This window comes from Diceros bicornis, chromosome 34 (genome assembly GCF_020826845.1).
Source record: "Diceros bicornis minor isolate mBicDic1 chromosome 34, mDicBic1.mat.cur, whole genome shotgun sequence".
Taxonomy (NCBI): domain Eukaryota; kingdom Metazoa; phylum Chordata; class Mammalia; order Perissodactyla; family Rhinocerotidae; genus Diceros; species Diceros bicornis.
The window spans coordinates 15,237,317-15,256,448 of record NC_080773.1 but is presented as its reverse complement, the minus strand read 5'-3'; the positions used below and the strand labels follow the sequence as shown (position 1 = coordinate 15,256,448).

The following is a 19,132-nucleotide window of genomic DNA, read 5'->3' as shown; positions in this document are numbered from 1 at the left end:
CAGTGACAGCCCCAGCATCCATCCTGCCACCCAAGCCTGACCCTCAGGGTCCTCCTGGACACCCCCCACCCTGCAGTAAGTTACCACGGCCCCTAGAGGATTCAGCTTCACAAACCTCTCTCCCACCTGGCCCTGCTCCCCTCCCCATGACCTCACCCTGGTCCAGCCCCATCCTCTCCCTCCTGGACCCCTGCTCTGGCCTCCTCCTTGGGCCCTCCCTCTCCACTCTCCCTGCCTCTAACCTGTCAACAACCAGAGGGGAATGTTTCTCAATCCCAAGTCAAACTCTTTTCCTCCTCTTCTCCAAACCTCCCAAGATAAAACCCCAGACTGCTTACTGAGCCCTCCAAGGATCCCCTCATGTCTCTTGACCCTCCCCTCCCCACCCGCAGGCTTCTTTCCCTTGCTCACAGGCCTCAGGGCAACTCCTGCAGCCCCTTGTTCTCAACTCCTACACACCCCTCACCCCCATCTCAATATTCCCTCTCCATTGTGTCACTGCCTGGCCCTGCCCAGTCTAATCTAGGTCCCCATGTCATTCACTCCTAACATTTTGTCCTTTTCTTTGGCAACACTCTGTGTGGGTTGTCATGATATATTCATCGGCATGTCTGTGTGTCTCATGTTGTCTCCTCCACTGCTCTGTGGGCTCTGGGAGGGCAGGGACCGGGTATATCCCAACCACCCTGTAAAAGCCCTGCCAATAACTGTGATATTTTTGGGTGGTGTGAATATGTGCAAGTCTGCCCACTCGTTTTTTTTTTTTTTTTTCTTGTGAGGAAGATTATCCTTGAGCTAACATCTGCCAATCCTCCTCTTTTTGCTGAGGGAGACTGGCCCTGGGCTAACATCCATGCCCATCTTCCTCCACTTTATATGGGACACTGCCACAGCATGGCTTGACAAGCCGTGCATCGGTGCACACCCGGGATCCGAACCAGTGAACCCCGGGCCACCGCAGCGGAGCCCGCGCACTTAACTGCTTGCGCCACCTGACTGGCCCCACTGCCCACTTGTTTGAACACGTTGGGGGCCCTACACACCCAGGGCTCAGTGGACCCGGCTGTGTGCACGGCCAACTTGAATCTGTGTTCATTCACTCAAGAACTATTCATTGAGCACATAATGTGTACATGCGGTTTACTTTCAAATGCATTTAAAAAATGAGATGGGCAGATGGGTAGAAACGTTCCCTGTGGGGCCGGCCCGGTGGCATAGCGGTTAAGTTCATGCATTCTGCTTCGGCAGCCTGGGGTTCGCCAGTTCAGATCCTGGGCAAGGACCTACTCACTGCTCTTCAAGCCATGCTGAGGCGGCATCCCATATAGAAGAGCTATAACTCTACAACTATGATGCACAGCTATGAACTGGGGCTTTGGGGAGAACAAAAAGAAAAAAGGGGAAGATTGGCAACAGATGTTAGCGCAAGGCCAATCTTCCTCCAAAAAGAAAAATAAATAAATAAACAAAAGAAACATTCCCTGTGCCAGGGGCTGGGGATCCCACAGTGAGGAGGATGAATCTCTGCCCTCATGGAACTCAAATTGCAAGAGGAAGAAAGACAACAGTGAGATAAATATTTATCGGGGTGCAGGATGGGCAGTGAAGAAAAATAAAGCAGAGAAGGGGATCGCAAGGGATGGGAGTGCTATTTTAGAGAGAGTGGTCAGGGAGGGCCTCTCTGAGGTTATGATCAAGATCTGAAGTAAATTAGTAAGTAAGTCACGTAAGGAAGGGCATTCCAGGCAGAGGAAGCAGCCAGTGCAAAGGCCTGGAGGCAGGCATGTGAAGAACTTCAAGGAGGAGACAGTGGGGCTGGAATGGATGGGGTGGGGGAGGAGATAAGGTCAGAGAGGGCCTTGGCCTGGTGAGGAGGACTTTGGTTTTTATTCTAACTATGACAGAACCCCCTGGGGGACTATTCCCCCCCCCCAGGTTTATTGAGATTGGTGTACAATATGATGATTCAATTAATACACGTACATATTGTAAAATGATTACCACAATAAAGTTAGTTAACACATCCATCATCTCATTATAGTTACCATTTTTGCATGTGTGTGTGGTGAGAACATTTAAGATCTACTCTCTGTAAATTTCAAGTATACAATACAGTATTATTAACTATAGGCATGATGCTGTACATTAGATCCCCAGGACTTATTCATCTTATAATTGAAAGCTTGTACCCTTTGACCAACATCTCCCCACTTCCCCTACCCCCCAGCCCCTGGCAACCACCATTCTGCTCTGTTTCTTTTTCATTAAATTAATTAATTTTTAGTGAGATATAATTAACATATAACATTATGTCAGCTTCAGGTGTACAACGTAACGATTCAATATTTGTATAGTGAAATGATCACCACAATAAGTCTAATTAACACTCGTCACTACAGTTACAAAAAATGTTTTTCTTGTGATGAGAACTTTTAGGCTCCACTGTCTTAGCAACTTTCAAATATGCAATACAGTAGTAACTATAGTCACCATGCTAGATCCCTGTTTCTGTGAGTTTGGCTTTTTTAGATTCCATATATAAGTGAGATCATACAGTGTTTGTCTTTTTCTGTTTGACTTATTTCACTTAGCATAATGCCCTCAAGGTCCATCCATGTTGTCACAAATGGCAGGATTTCCTTCTTTTTTATGGCTGAATACTATTCCATTATATATATCTTACATTTTCTTTATCCATTTATCTGCTGGCAGATACTTAGCTTGTTTCCAGGTGTTAGCTATTGCGAATAATGCTGCCATGAACGTGGGGGTGCAGATATTTCTTCGAGATCCTGATTTCATTTCCTTTGAATATATACCCATAGTGGGATTGTTGGGCCACATGGTAATTCTATATTTAATTTTTTGAAGAACCTCCATTCTGTTTTCCATAATGGCTGTACCAGTTTACATTCCCACCAACAGTGCATGAGGCTTCCTCACTGGGTAGCTTTGACCAGGGGAGAGACCTGATTTGGTTTTAAAGATTTTATTTATTTATTTTTTCCCCCCAAAGCCCCAGTAGATAGTTGTATGTTATAGCTACACATCCTTCTAGTTGCTGTATGTGGGACGCGGCCTCAGCATGGCTGGAGAAGGGGTGCGTCGGTGTGCACCCGGGATCCGAACCCGGGCTGCCAGCAGCGGAGCGCGAGCACTTAACCGCTAAGCCACGGGGCCGGCCCTGATTTGGTTTTAAATGGTCCCTCTGCTAAGGCCAGTAAGTGAAAGGTTGATGGGAAACTTTCTACTGGAGGGATCAGGACCTGGACACACTACTTGGGACCATTGATTATTGTGATGTGATGCTCCAGGAAGGAGCCCAGCACCTCCAGTGAGAGGCTCTTGCCACAATGAGCCCGAAACTGATCTAATTTCCAGTTTACTGGGAATTCCTGGGGATGAAAGACATCTTGAGTGGTGCCATAAAGATGCCGTCAGCCAACTCTGGGTATGAAAAATTGTACAGGGCAAATGCTCAGTGTCTTCAAGCAATCATCTTCAAGTAAAAAGAGGAAGATTGGCAACGATGTTAGCTCAGGGTGAATCGTCCCTAGCAAAAAAAAAAAAAAAAAAAAAAAGTTGGGGAATGATTGCAGTTTTTTTTTTTTTGGCTGATGAAGATTTGCCCTGAGCTAACATCTGTGCCAACCTTCCTCTATTTTGTATGTGGGTCACCCCCACAGCATGGCTGACAAGTAATGTAGGTCTGTGCCTAGGATCCAAACCTGTGAACATGGGTGGCTGAAGCAGAGCATGCAGAACTTTAACCACTAGGCCACAGGGCCAGCCCCTGGTTGCAGATTTAAAAGACCTAAGACGGTTCAAATGAAGGTAGTGTGTGGTGAGCCTTTGGACCTGGATTTGAACAAATCCAACTATAAAATATTTATGTGACTGTCAGGGACATGTGAACACTGATACTGCAGAATTGCTAATAGTGATAGGTGTGAAAATGGGTATTGTGGTTGTGACTTTTAAAAAGCAAATTTTAAAGGGGGGAGTTATTGTTTAATAAGTCTTTGTTGGGGATATGAAGTTTTGGGTATAGACAGTGGTGATGGTTAGCCAGCCCTGGTGGTCTAGTGGTTAAGATTCAGCACTCTCACGGCTGTGCCAAGGGTTCACTTCCTGGTTAGGGAACCACACCACTGGTCTGTTGGTTGTCATACTGTGGCGGCTGCGTGTTGCTGTGATGCTGAAAGCTCTGCCACCGGTGTTTCAAATACCAGGAGGGTCACCCATGTGGACAGGTTTCAGTGGAGCTTCTAGACTAGACTAGAAAGAAGGACCTGGCCACTCACTTCCAAAAAAATTGGCCATGAAAACCCTGTGAATAGCAGCAGAGCATTGTCTGATATAGCGCCAGAAGGTGAGAGGATGGTGCAAAAAGACTGGGCAGGGTTCCGCTCTGCTGTCCACAGGGGCGCTAGGAGTCGATGGCACTAAAACAAGAAGTGGTGATGGTTACACAACATTGTGAATGTATTTAATGCCAGTGAATTGTACACTTACTGATGGTTAAAATGATAAATATTATGTATATTTTACCACTCACACAAAAAACTGAAGACCATAATAGTTCTAAATACTTTTATTTTGTAGTCCAATAATCCTTTAAGCCATTTTGAGTTTATATTTTCTTTACCTTGCTACTGAAATCATCAAAACTCATATCAACTTTCATATCGATGCAGTGCAAGGTCCATTCCTTTTTAAATAAATGAGTTTGCTGGTATTTCTGATTCCAAATTTCCCTGAACGTGAATTTTGAGTGCACAGGAAAGCAAGTCATTGCCTTAATTTAAAAGAAGAAAACCTTAAGCCTCATTCATTCCACATCAAACTGACATATAAAAAATAGTAATAACAGTAAATCCAAGAGCTTAGCCTGTATTTCATTCCCATTAGGTTGCAGAATTTTTCACATTTCTTCTTTTAAATTTAGTAACCCTTTTATAATTTTATTTATTTATTTATTTTCTCCCCCCAAAGCCCCAGTAGATAGTTGTATGTCATAGCTGCACATCCTTCTAGTTGCTGCACGTGGGACGCAGCCTCAGCATGGCCGGAGAAGCGGTGCGTCGGTGCGCGCCCAGGATCCGAACCCGGGCCGCCAGCAGCAGAGTGCGTGCACTTAACCGCTAAGCCACGGGGCCAGCCCTAGTAACCCTTTTAGATGCTAAATCCTCAGTCAAGGTGTGATCAGCTAGAAAGTTAGGACCTGATCCCAATCTCATCTTCCAATTCTCTATTATATCACTGTTTTGTGCCACCTTTATGGAACTTAAGCCAAAAAATAAAATAACAACATCATGGAAAATTAAAAAAAAAAAGAAAAAAGGAAACTTTAGCTAGTGAGATATGCGTTACTGAAGCATTCAGGAGATGAACTGATTTCTTCAATTTTCTCTGAAATGCCTAAAAAAACGAGCTGGATGGGGAAATGTGCTAAAGCAGCGTGGCCAACAGCGCCCTGTACCGTTCCCTCAACTTTGCTGCATGTCTGAAAACTGTCATTATTAAAATGTTGGGGGGAAATGTCCTTTACTGCTAGAAATGCACATTCCATTATTTTCTGGGATTTGCTTTAAAATAATCATGAGAGTGACAGATGAAATAATAATAGCAGAAAGTTGATGGTTATATGACGCAAGTGATGCGCCAGGAGTTCACCGCACTATTCTCTCTACTTTTGTGTTGGAAAACCTCCTTACTAGATAATTAACAAATAAAAAGACGACTCTGGTTTCCTAGAGGCTGGAGTGGGGCTAGGGTCTGTTTCAGCATCTGCTTTCAGACTGGGAGAGTTCCCAGGGTGTGGATTGCTACTTTTGGGCTTTCTCTATCTGGGGCGCCCCCAGGCTGGCAGTTCTGCCCGGTACCTTCTCCCTGCCCGGCCCCCACACAGCGGCCTTGCCGGAAGTGAGGCCCAGGACAGGGCTCCCCTCCCCCACCTCCACATCTGGCACTGATGTCAACAGCCAGGGTGGGCGGGGGCCATGTTTTTTAGCTCCCGCCCAGCCTCGAGGGAGGGGTGGACCCCCCAACTCCACCCCTTACTCACAATGATGGACATGTCACACACAGGCTAGGCCCTGCCACGGACAGACCAGGGGCCAGAAACGAACTTTTATTGCAAAACGGGGACCTTCAAGTCACAAGGACGTCCGACCTGGCCTCTTCCCTGACACAGGAAGTTGGAATCTGGCCCCCACCTTGGTCGTCTAGTCCCGTCTACTGGGTCTAATGGGGACTCTGACGCAGAGTAGGGGTGCTGGGTCAGCGTGTGTGTGTTGGGGGGGTGGGACGCAGGGGAGGCTTTCAACTTGGTTACATAAGCACAAGTGGGAAGGTGCTTGTCTGGTCTGAGGGTCCTCCTGCGTCTAAGTTCACTTGGTTCCCAGGCCTGTGTGCACAACTGCACACTGGGGGTATGTTCATATTTGGGAGAATTTGCAGATCAGGGTGCTTGGAAACGGGTGTCCTTGAGAGCTGAAGGTGCAGAGGAGGCCGTGGCTGTGCCTCCTTGGGAGTAGTGTGTCTCAGTGGGAAGATATTCGGGACCCAGGGTGGTGTCATGTGTGGGCTGGCTATGTGGTTCAGTGGTTGGGGGCATGTGGATGGTGACGGTCATATGCCTGGATAGTGGCATGGTCACACGACAGAGGGCATGTTGGGGCTGAGGACAGGGATGGTCTGTGTGGTGACATGACCCAGGAGGGGACATGTTCTTCTTTGCACCAGGCTCCCAGAGATAGTGGCACTGGTAAGCTTGATGAGTGAAGAGGGCATGTGGGTCATGAACATGGTGGCTGTTTTGGTGGCCTGTGAAGGTGGCAGCCAAACTCCACGTGTGGGTTGCGAGTCCAGGGGTGCTGTGTTGTATATGAGTTGGTGGGTTATCTGGTCATGTGGTCATGATTCCAGATGGACCAAATTTATGTCTGTAAAAAGCTTGTGTGGCCGAGTTGCCTCGTGGCCCTCGTGGTTGTGTATGGGTGTGTGGTTGTGTCTCAACAGCTGTGTGGGCGGACGACTGTGGCCCTGTGGATGTGTAGGCTGAGTATCTGTGTGACCAACTCTAGGAAACAGCTATGGGCGCATGAATTTGGCTGCCTGCGGTGTAGACTTGTGGCTCTGTAGACACAGCCATGTCCATGCCACTGTCGAGGCCACCAGCCCTTAAGTCTCCCTCCTTCAACTGGTCCACATGGTGGAGTTGGGTGGAGGTCAGTGGGGCCGGACTTGCAGCTGGAAGGCTGGGGGGATGTTGAAAAGGCCACTGACAGCTGGCTGGAGGCTCAGGGCATTCGGTGGGCATGGGCTCTCCAGGGAGAAGGCCTGCAGGATGGCAGTGACTAGGAGGAAGATCTCTGCTCGTGCCAGGCCCTCCCCGAGGCAGACGCGCTTACCTGGAGGGAAGAGGCAGATGGAGCTGGGCCAGCCCTTCACACCCAGGCCCGGGAGGACTCATGGGTGGGCAGGGACAGGCCCAGCAGATACCTAAGGAGTAGGGCAGGAATGCTTCTTGCTTCTTGACCCTTCCGTCCGCATCCAGGAACCGGCCTGGATTGAACTCCTCCGGCTGCTCAAAGACCTCAGGATCATGGAGGACAGAGCCGAGGAGGGGGAAGACCTCAGTGCCCTGCAGAGAAATCATAATAAAACTACAAATATCCCCACCACCCAGGCCTTCGGTTCCCAAGGGCAGAGCACAAGAGTCTACGGTGTTGGGGACACCAGTTCACAAAACATAAAGGCATCAACATGGATCAAGCATTTTATATATATTATCTCATATGTTATAGGTACACGTATTACAACACACACACACACACTCATCAAATCTTTTTAACAAGCCTAGGAAGCAGTTACTAATATGATCCCCATTTTAAAGATGAGAAAAATGAGACTCAGAACTTAAGCAACTTGCCTGAGGTAACATTTGGACACAGCAGAGCTTATTATTTTTATATCTTACTTTTAAACTTTGGGAGTATTCAGCTGTGGCTGCTCTAAGCCCCTGGCTCAGAGTCCAGCTTTTTGCCGCTTTGGTCTTCGGGATGTGAAGGCAAGGGTGGGCAGGAGAGGTCTGTCCATGGAGGCTCCCCCTGCCCAGGACTGGGGGGAGTGGTAGCCCCTTCAGCCAAGATCAGAATTACCATGTTCCTAGGACTGTGGTGGAGGGAGAAGGATGGTGGGAGTGTGAGAAGAGGGAGAGGGACCTCCTTTGTTAGGGACTCTGGCTAACGGGAGTCTGGGCTGGGAAGGTGAGGGGGCTACAGGAAAAGACAGGGTCATGTTATTGCTGTCAGAATAAGAGAAAGGCAGGCAGTAGTGGTTAAAGCACAGGCTCTGGGTGCAAATCCCACCTCTACCACTTGTAGGCTGGGTGACCTTGGCAAGTCTTCTAATCTTTCCAGGCCTCAGTTTCCTCATCTGTAAAATGGGCATGATTATGGTGTAGGGTTGCTCTGAAGATTAAATAGGGTAATACTCATGCGAAGCATTTAGACTACGACCTCAATCGTTGATGCCTGTTATTCTTGTTGTCATTATCCATAGTTGTTGGAGTTGCAGTAGTCATGACATTAGCAATAGTTGCTGCTGCTGCATTCACAGGACCCCCCCACCCCTGAATGGAGCCGAGTTGGTGTTTTAGAAGCATTAGCTCGTAGATTCCTTACAATCCCAAGTCGATACTATACTTCCCAGTTTAGAAGAGGGGTGGATTGATGTTCAGAGGGTGAAGTGATTTGCCCAAAGTCCCAGCTAGAAAACAGCATGGCTGGATTCTAACTGCCATGGGTTTGATTCTACAATGAAGTTGGAGGAGGGAGCAGCTTGCAGTCTGGTGCCTTGGGTTTCCCAGGAGACATCGCCCCCTGGTGGTGCTGGCCTTGAGTTGCTCTTGAATGAAGGGGCAGGAACTGAGAAAGAGACAGAGACAGAGATAGAGAGACAGAGAGAGAGAGAGTGCAGGGAGGGAGAGGGAGAGACTGATTGCGTGTGTTTGCAGCAGGGGCTGAGGGGGAGGGCCCAGCCCTCAGTTTTCAAATTGCTTCCCTGCCTGTCACCTCATCTGACTGTCCCAACCACCTTGGAAGGAGGTAGAATTAGGATATCCACTGGACAGACGGGGAAATTGAGGCCCAGAGAGAGAAAACCAGAGGGCAAGAGAACTGCATACAGAAAGAAACGAGAGAGAGAGGGACAGAGAGAAAGAGAGGGAGATGTCAGCAAGAGAGGAGAGAGGAAGAGAGAGACCAAGATCCGGGGAAAGTCAGAGGGACACACAGATGGCACCAGACTCAGGCCTGAGGCAGAGACAACCGCGGGGCTGTGGCTGACCCGCACACTCACCTGGGGCAGGGTGTACCCTCGGAAGCAGGTGGTCCTCGTGAGGGCCCGGGGCATTCCCATGGGCACCAGTGCCAGCAGCCGCTGCGCCTCGTGCAGAACCGCATCCGTGTACGGGAGGTGGGCTCGGTCTCCCAGGCCTGGCGCCCTGCCCGGCCCCAGCTCCCGCGTCAGCTCCTCCCGCACGAGCTCTGCACCCAAGAAGAGGGGGGCTGAAGGTCAGAGTTGGGGTGGGGCCCTGTGCTCCTCCCTTTGGAAGCCCCATCTTCTTGAGCAGCTGTGGTTAGCAGTGAGGCTGGCGGGTGGGGAGGGAGTCCCCCAGCCCTCGCTGGGCCCAGGTCCCACACATCCTGTGTGCTGAGCATCACGTCTCTCTTAATTCCGACAGCAATCCTGTGAGGTGGGGACCATTATCTATCCCCATTTCCCAGATGAGGAAACTGAGGCCCCGAGAGCTGAAGTCACAGCTGACTCCATTCCATCAAGGCCACCAGACCTTAAGTCCCACCTTCCAGGTCAGCCCACACCATTGGCCCACAGCGTTTAGCGCCACTGCCTGACCCTGAAATACCGGACTTCCTCGGGGCTCACTCCCAGCCCTGCCTCTCACCCACGCCCTCCCTCACCATCGCAGCCTGTACCTGCCTGTGCTCTCATGACCCCAGTTCATTTTCCGTCTCCAGTTCTGAGCCCGGTGTCTTGTGGCCTCCTGGATGCCTCCCCACAGGTGGCCCCAGACCCCTCACACTCAAATTGTCCCAAATCGGCCTCAGCGTCTCCTTTGAAACAGCTCCTCATCCCTTCTGTCCCTATCTCAGGATGGCCCCCAGTCCCCTGGCCTCTCCCTGGGTGCCTCCCTCCTCCATCATTCTCCACCACTTGTCTACTTGGCCCCCTCTTCCCTCCCCACAGCCCAGCTCAGCCCTATCTTCTTCTGCCCAGGTCCCTTCCCTGTCCCCCTCCCTGGGCTCCTGGCATCCTCTCTCACACCTTACAATCTACCTCTTCATGGTGACCCACAGGACTTTTCTAAAATGCTCATTTGACTCTGCTCTCCCCTGCTCAGCATCCTTCCACGGCTCCCCATTACTCAGGATTAGGCAGACAATGGACCACTAAGGCGACAAGGCCCTAAGACATCTCCTGCCTCATTTCTCACTATGCCTCACGCTGCAACCAGCAGCCCCCCAATTTCTTCTCACTCTTCAGACCCCACAAATGCCAGGCTCATTCTTGCCTCCAGGCTCTGGCTCAGGCTCTCGACTCTCCTGAACATTCTTCCCTCTCGAGCCCTCGTTTCTGTTCCCAGAGCCTGGCTGGTGGAAAAGGCTCCTACCTTGGACCCGAGGGTATGTGAGCAGGAGCAGGAGGGTGTAGCGGACTGTGGTGCTGACTGTCATTGTCCCGGCGAACAGCAGATAAGTGACTGTCATCAGCAAATTCTTGTCAGTGAATTCCGTGTTTGGGTCTTGTTCCTCCTGAGAGAAACCAGGCGGAGGGGCTCAGAGAACACAGGCTGCGGGGAGTAGAGGCCCAGCACAGCCAGGCTTGGGGTGCAGCTCAGCTTGTCAGGGAGTTTAAATAAATGTTTGGGAAGGTCGGGAAGTGGGCTCTTGATACTAATTCTCTCTGGCTGACATGTTTTTAAAAATGAAACAGAATGGTCACTATTAAAAAAACCCACAAAATAACAAGTGGTGAGGATGTGGAGAAATTGGAAGCCCTGTCACCCTTGGTGGGAATGTAAAATGGTGCAGCTGCTATGGAAAATGGTATGGTGGTTCCTCAAAAAATTAAAATAGAATTACCACACAATCCAGCAATTCCACTTCTGGGCATGTACCCAAAAGAATTCAATGTGTCTCAAAGAGATATCTGTATACCCATGTTCATAGCAGCATTATTCACAATAGCCAAAAGGTGGGAGCAAGTGTCCACTGATGGGTAAATGGCTAAGCAAAATGTGGTACACACATACAACGGAATGTTATTCAGCCTTAAAAAGGAAGGAAATTCCGTCGCATGCTACAACATGAATGAACCTTGAGATGGATGGGGAGTTGTTTACTGGGTACAGAATTTCAGCTTTGCAAGTTCAAAAGGGTTCTGGAGGTTGGTTGCACAACAATGTGAATATAATTAACACTCCTGAACTGTACACTTAAGAATGGTTAAGATGGTAAATTGTATGTTATGTGTATTTTACTACAATTAAAATTTTTCTTTTAATTTAAAAAATGAAAAAGAAATGGAGCCACAAGGTTAAGAAAAAATTTCTCTCTCTCCAAGAACAGGGTGACTGCATTTATTCAAAGAATGTGGCCCTGAATTTCTCTCGTAATTCCAAAGTTTGTACAATTCAGAACCAGTTATTTCCTGGGGCCGGCCCGGTGGCATAGTGGTTAGGTTCGCATGCTCCACTTCGGCGGCCCTGGGTTTGTGGGTTCGGATCCCGGGTGCAGACCTACACACCGCTTATCAAGCCGTGCTGAGGCAGGCATCCCATGTGTGAAACAGAAGGAGATGGGCACAGCTGTTAGCTCAGGGCTAATCTTCCTCACCAAAAAAAACCTAGTTATTTCCACAGGAGTCACCTTAATTCTAATTTTCTCACATAATAATAAATTGTTTTCGGGGCCGGCCCCGTGGCTTAGCGGTTAAGTGCGTGCGCTCCGCTACCAGTGGCCCGGGTTCGGATTCCGGGCGCGCACCGACGCACCACTTCTCCAGCCATGCTGAGGCCGCGTCCCACATACAGCAACTAGAAGGACGTGCAACTATGACATACAGCTATCTACTGGGGCTTTGGGGAAAAAAAGGAGGAGGATTGGCAATAGATGTTAGCTCAGAGCTGGTCTTCCTCAGCAAAAAGAGGAGGATTAGCATGGATGTTAGCTCAGGGCTGATCTTCCTCACAAAAAAAAAAAAAATTGTTTTCACATTAATTAAATTAATTAAAATTGATCGCATTAATATAAATAAATTAAGTAGACTTTATTAGTATAATTTGATATTGCAAGATTTCATAAGTAAATGATTGTAATTCACAGGAAATGTCCTGTGTGGGTGGGGGGAGCAGGGGGTGGGGTGAAGTGATGGTGGGGATGGTTGGTGGCAGGTCACTGAGCATGGAGCCTGAACAGGGGGCCAAGGTTGGAGGGAGGAGAAAGAAGAGAGATGCAAGAGACTCAAACACAGGCGAGGAGGTGGGTGGGGAGAGGCAGAGAGAACAATGTGCCAGAAAGAAAAGATATGCACTCACATGCAGAGACACATATCCACCGAGGACATACAGAGAGAGAGAGTGAGAGAGTGAGAGAGTGAGAGAGAGAGAGAGAGAGAGACATGCACAGAGAGACAGAGAGGGAGGTCTGACAGAGACGCCCAGCCACACCCGGGTGGGGGCTGGCCAGGCCATCTGCCCCTTTCAGGACCCCCCCCACCACCATACCCTTGCCCCACCTGCGCCATCTTCAGCAGGAAGGCGTCCACGACGTCGAGTGCAGGGCCTGAGGTGTCCAGGTTCTCCCGGTGCCGCTGCACCTGCTGGACCGCGAAGGCAGCCAGGGTGCTCAGGTGGCCCAGGAGCTTCGTGTGGGGGCCGGGCAGGGGCTGCAGGAGCCGGGAGAACATCTCGTAGGTCTGTGGGGAGAAGGGCAGCTGTTCTCATGGGGGCCCGGCAGGAGGTGGGCATGGGCAGGAGCCTGGGGAAGGCGGCCAGAGAGGGAGCCCACTCACTCACCTGGCCCCACGGGGAGCTGATTCCCAGCAGGGTGCCGCCAGCCGCCCTGACCAAGGCCTGGAACTCCTTATCCTCGTAGGGGAAACGGAGGCCGAAGGTGAGGGAGCAGACCATGTTGGAGGTGGCCTGGGCCAGCAGCAGGGAGGGGTCAAATGCCCGTCCTAGGGGGGCAGGGGGCAGAGGGGAGCTGACTTGGAGGTGGAGCGGACCGACGGAGATGGAGTGGGAGCCAGACACAACCAGAAAGAGACAGGCAGAGAGAGAGACAGACAAACAGGGAGAGACAGAGCAAGACAGACAGATAAGGAAAGAGAGATAGACAGGGAGAGAGAGAGAGACAGATTGGGAAGGAGAGAGAGATAGACAGGGAGACAGACATACAGACAAGGAGAGAGACAGACTTACAGGAGAGAAAAACAAGTGGAGAGAGAAAGAAGACAGAAAGAGCGATGTGACACAGGGATAAAGAGACCCTCAGGGAGACAGTAAGACAGAGAGAGGGTGGAGAAGGAGCTGGAGGTGGAGGTGAACAGAGCCCCCAGCCCAGCCCCAGAGTCCAAGACATCCCCTCCCACTCATTCCTGGGGCCAGGTTAGGGGACTCCCAGGCACAGTGGGAAGGTCCTCCCCACACTCAGGCAGGACCCCGGGGGCCCTGGGCTGACCCGCCCTGCTGACCTTCTGTCCCCTGGAACGCTTCCACCAGACACTGGATCTCTGCCTGGATCAGCTCCTCGCCTTCCCGCTTCCCCATGCCCAGGTCCCGTAGTGTGAGCATGGTGAATCTCCTCAGCTGCCTCCACCGCTCCCCATTGGAGAAGAAGACCCCTGTGCAGAAGGTAGACTCAAGGAGGGACCGGACCCTTTCCCCATTCCCTAGGACCACCCCCTTCCTTCCAGTGAGGTGCCCCAAGGGGAACTCTTCAGGCCCTGTCCTGAGTCTATACCAGCCTAGCCCAGGGATGAGGACTCAGTAGGTGCTCAATAAATGCCTAACCTTGGGTCAGAGCGTGACATTCTCCTGAGAAATTGGGAACAAGGTTATCCAGGCTCCTGCTGTTCTGTGATTAACCAGGGTGAGTGAAGCTTTCTTCCTTCTTTCTACCTGTCCACCTTTTTATTCCTCTTTTCACCCACACATCTTTTTATCTTTCTTTCTTCTTCCTTTTTCTCCCTCCCTTCCATCCATTCCTCCATCCTAACATTTATGGAGGACTATAGGGTACCATCCATCCATCCATCCATTCCTCCATCCTAACATTTATGGAGGACTATTGGGTCCCATGCATCCATCCATCCATCCATCCCAACACTTATGGAGGACTATTGGGTCCCACGCCTCACGTCGTTTGGAGGCTGAACAGGGAGGGAGGAGGATAGAACTGCACTGTCTTCCTCCCTTATCCAAGAGATCTGCTCTGGACAGACCATTCCCTGCTCTGAGCTCAGTGTTTCACCTGCAGAATGCAGGCCCAAAGTGGCCTCCTGGACACCTCCTCCTGAGTGTCCCCTGCCCACCCACCCCTCCACTGTGTTCCAACCTGGCCTAGGCATCTCTCCTTCTTCCTGTCTCAGTCCGTCATCCCCTGTCCCCTGGCCAGAGTCCTGGATTCCTCTCCTGACCACCCTACGGCTGCAGCCCTGGTCCAGCCCAGTCCCCTTCCTGGGCTACCACACAGCAACCCGAGGACTCTTCTAACTCTGACTATATCCTTTCCCTGATTCAAATCTACTGCTCTCAGGAAAACCCAAAGCCCAACACTGGTGTGACTCAGGCCCTGCATGACCAGGCTCCGCCAACTTCTCCAGCTTTATTACTCAACTCACTACCATCTCACTGGCCTTCTCTCACTTCCTCAAAGGTGTCAGGAACCCCCCTCTAGGCCTTTGCCCCTGCGATTGCTCTCCTTTCCATCCTCGATGAACTAACTCCACTCATCCTTCAGGTCTCAGCTCAAATGTCACCTCCTCTAAGAAGCCTTCTGATTCCTCCCATTGTCTCCCCACCTGCCCCACCCCCAGGCCCCAGGTCCCCTATGTCCTGCTCTCAAGGCTGTAGCTCTCATTTTAGAATGCCAATCTCTCCCTCTATTGTCTTATTGCAAGTCCACCTCTCCCACAGCAAGACAGGACACCACATCTGTCTTGGTCACCTCTGTGTCCCCTGTGCCACAGGGCCAGGCATGATGAAAATCTGTCAGTTGCATGAATGAAGGCTTCTGCTTGCTCTCCCTCCATGCTTTTGTATGTGCTGGTCTCTGCCTGGAACTCCCTTCCCACTCATCTTATGAGTCTCAGCTCAGACATCCCGTCTTGCAGGAAGTTTTCTTGGACACCCCCCACCAATCAGGCTTGATCAGGTGCCTCTTCCTATTCCCGCAGTCCTGGGTCTTCCCCAGTCCTAGCCCTGATCCCTCTGCCTGTGCCTCCCCCACCCCAGCCCTGACCTCTCTGGACTGTCACTTCTGGTGACAGGTCCGTTACCCACTACCCTATGTGCTCTGGGGAGCAGGACTGAGGCTGTTTAGTCACTGCTGTGGTGCCGGCAGCGCCCAGCACCGGCCTCCAGCTTTCAGTCTCAGCGTAGAGAACAGTTTCTAGATTTTGTGTCTGTCCATCAATTCTCAGGGACTTGAAAGCTCTCTCCTTTCCTCCCGGCCCTCAGGGCTTTGCCTGGAGCAGTGATAACACTACTATAACCTGGTAACTAATGAGTACGTAATTAGTGCAATGCCCATCCCTTGTTCAAGCCTCAGTATAACCCTATGTAATAGGCGCGATTGTCCTCCCATTTTATACACAAAGAAACAGAGGTCCAGAGACACTAAGCCATGCATGAAGGTCACACAGCAGTAAGCAGTGGCAGGCCCTGAGCGAAGGAGCCACCTGCCTCCAGATCTGCTCACGACTCACCATGGCCGTCAAAGGTCCCGTCCAGCGTCGCCAACGTGCCCCGCCCGCTGAACTCCTCGGCCTGCTCTCCTAGGGCCTCCCGCACAGCCTTGTGCCCAACCAGGACCACCACGCGCCGCCAGGGTCCCAGGTACACAGTGAACACTGGGCCGTACTTCTTACTCAGCTGGGGGCAGGGAGGGAGAAGGGGGCAGGTGCTGTGGGGGGCAGGCAGCTGGTCTTCCAGTCCAAGTGTCTCCATCACGGTCCCTGTCACTGAATGAGCCATCTGCTCCCTCTACGAAGAATCCCCTCCTTACCCCAAACAGAAACAGCCCCTTGGGAGGCTCAGTTCTCTTTCTGCACCAGGATCCCAGGCTCCTTCCCCATGGAGCCCCCTCCCCTAACACACTCTCTAGTCCCCACCCCCTTACCTCCTGCAAAGCCCTAACTTCTGACTCTGGGACAACCCAGAATCCACCCCACTCCCCCAGCTCAGACATATGGCAGCAAAAATGGGCAGCTGCAGCTTTGGTCTCTCCTAATTCCTCAGTATCCACCCCCCCCCGCCCCCGCCCCCAAACTAGCCACCCGTTTCAAGCACTGCTAAACTCTCCAATTCTGGAGCAGATACTGCTGAGCACCTGTCCCATCTCTCCCCAAGACCCCCACCCCCCTTGCCACGTTCTGGAAGTCCCCCAGACTCCTTCTGAATGGCGACCCTCTGGCCTCTGCCCACTGCCCCCACCCCCCAAAGGCTGACAAAGCCTCAGACTTCTTTCCTGCTCTCCTTCCCTTCTCTGAACTTCCAGCTCTCTCCTGGCTGAGCTCCAACTGCCTGATTCTCTGCAGACAGATTCCTGGAACCCTCCAGCCTCTGTTTCCACTTCCCCCCCAGGGCCCCTCCCCCCCTTTCTTGTCTGCCCCCTCCTTGGGATAGCTCACCTGAACCTCCCAGCTACCTCTCCCCCTGGGACAAGCCAGCCACCATCACACCATCAGCTTCTCTTCTGCTTGGGGACTCTGGTCTTATTTAGCTTTGGTCCCCTGCTCCCACCACCTTCCCAGGATTCTGTGGGCCCCTCTGCCCGGACTCGTGCCACCTGATCCCGCTAGGAGGTCTCTGCCCCTCCTAGCCCTGCCTGCTCCAGCCTCTCTCCCCAGGCACCCCTCTCCTTCTCAGCCCTGGTTCGCTGCTCCCGCCTCCTCTAGGATACCCGAAAGCCTCTCTGCCCTGGCACTCCGGCTTCTTTCCCTGGGGACCCCTCCCTCTCTAGGCCCTGGACCCCCGCCCGCGGCGAGGGCGTCCTCGTGGCCCCTCACCCGCAAGAGCCCCCAGTACAGCGCCCCGGGCCGGAGCTGCAGGAGGTTCCCCAGCAGTGGCAGCGGCGCGGGCCCGGGGGGCAGGTGGCCTCGGGTCCGGGTCCGGGACAGCGCCAGCGTCAGCAGCAGCAGCAGCACCAGCAGCAGCGCCCAGGTGCCGGCCGCCTCCATCTCGCCAGGTTGGCTGCTTCTCCTCGCTCCCAGACGCTGCACGCGGCGGGGCCGGTTGGGGGCGGGAGCCCGCGGCTCCCTGCCCAAGGATATCTGGCGGAGGGGGCGGGGCAGCTAGCCCCTCCCCCTGCCTTTAGGCAGCATGCTCTCCCCGCCGCCGAATTTCTTTCTCCCAGACCGCCGCCGCCACCTGGTGTCGGGGCCACACTCTCGAACGGATGTCTCAGGTCACCCAGGCTCAGGGTGCGGAGATAGAGCCTTGAGATCCAGGTAGGGCGTGGGCAAACAGGAGCAACCTGGAAGCCAGAGACTTTGGCCGCCTCGGGAGGCCACACCCTGTGCCTGGCGGTGACTTTCACCCCGCCCCCCGCCTCCCGGCTCCCCCCCACCCAGCTCCTATCTCCCTCCTCACTGTAATCGTGGTGTGCGTTCACGTGTGCTTTCGCGTGTGCGTACGTGTGTGTTGTCTTTGAGCCGATTTCCTCCAGCATCTTACATCTTCACCGCACCCTAGGAGGAAGGACTTGACCTTTAACAACAAAGAATCTGAGGTTCAGAGGGGTTAATGGGTTGGCCCTAGGCCACATGGCTAACAAGCAGCAGAGCTGGGATTTGAACTCAAGCCAATCTGAATGACTGATTGAATCATTCATTCGCTTAGCAGTATAGTATAGTGGTTAGGAACATGTCTGAAGCCAGACTCCTTGAGTTCACAGCTTAGCTTCTCTGTGCCTTTGTTAACTTGTTTGTAAAATAGGGATAGTTTTCAGGGTTAATTAGGTCTGTATGTGTACACAATTTAAAACAGGGCCAGATGCATATATAACAAGTGTTAAATAAATGTTAGCTAATATTCTTTCACTAGTAATTGTTATTGAGGTCTAACTATAAACTAGACTTTGTCCTGGACCTGGAGGTGCAGCTATGAATAACAGAGAAGGGCGCTGCCCTCCTTGAGCTCATATCCACGCTCAAATGAAGTCGTAAATTAAGATAATTTCAGGTAGTGCAAAGGCCTGCCAGGGAAATGGGCTTGTTGAGAAAGAAGGTTGCAAAGTCAGGTCTGTGCTGTTTGGTTCAAAGCTGTATCCCCAGTGTCTAGGGCAGTACCTGGCACACAGGAAGTGCTCAATAAGTATTTGTTGCATCAGAGATTGAGTGTAGGAGATGAGGTCGGCAGGGACCAGTCTCGCAGGCCCCTGGAAAAGACTTTGCATTTCATTCTAGCACGAAGGCAACAGTTGAAGGGTTTCCAGTTCCTTGGTTTGCTTTGCTGTTTCATTTAACATTTTCTTATGAAAACTTTCAAACCTACAGTAGACACCTGTATATTCACCACCTAGATTCCACCAGTAACATTTTACTATCCTTGCTTTGTTTACATATGTATTCATCTTGTCCCATCAGTCCATCTAATTGTTTTGGATGTGTTTCAGAGACAGTTGCAGACACCAGTACACTTCACTCCTAACTGTCTCAGCATGCATTGCATTTGGAAGAGTTCAATATTTGTTTATAGGTAATTCTCCCACCTCCCTGGGTAAATTGACATACAATGCAATGCACAAATCATAAGTGTATTTTAGATGAATTTTGACAAATGTATACATCTGTGTGACCCAAACTCCTGTCAGGACAGAGT

General features: G+C 51.5%; 1 protein-coding gene and 1 long non-coding RNA gene across 3 annotated transcripts in view; one reads left to right on the top strand and one right to left on the bottom strand.

The window, feature by feature from the left end:
* Window positions 1-6,092: 6,092 nt before the first annotated feature.
* On the bottom strand, window positions 6,093-17,756 carry LOC131396877 (cytochrome P450 2S1). Its single transcript, XM_058529376.1, has 9 exons — window positions 17,320-17,756; window positions 16,018-16,183; window positions 13,783-13,932; window positions 13,106-13,266; window positions 12,826-13,005; window positions 10,700-10,841; window positions 9,367-9,554; window positions 7,507-7,648; window positions 6,093-7,415 (listed from the first exon to the last, which is right to left on the bottom strand). The coding sequence occupies exons 1-9, from the start codon at window positions 17,488-17,490 to the stop codon at window positions 7,234-7,236; spliced, it is 1,482 nt and encodes a 493-aa protein (XP_058385359.1). The 5' UTR covers window positions 17,491-17,756; the 3' UTR covers window positions 6,093-7,233.
* The window catches only part of LOC131396878 (uncharacterized), a 63,314-nt gene continuing 61,763 nt past the window's right edge, over window positions 17,582-19,132 (top strand). For both annotated transcript variants that reach the window (XR_009216695.1, XR_009216694.1), the window contains exon 1: window positions 17,582-17,760. This is a non-coding gene — a long non-coding RNA (uncharacterized LOC131396878). The remainder of the gene's footprint in view (window positions 17,761-19,132) is intronic.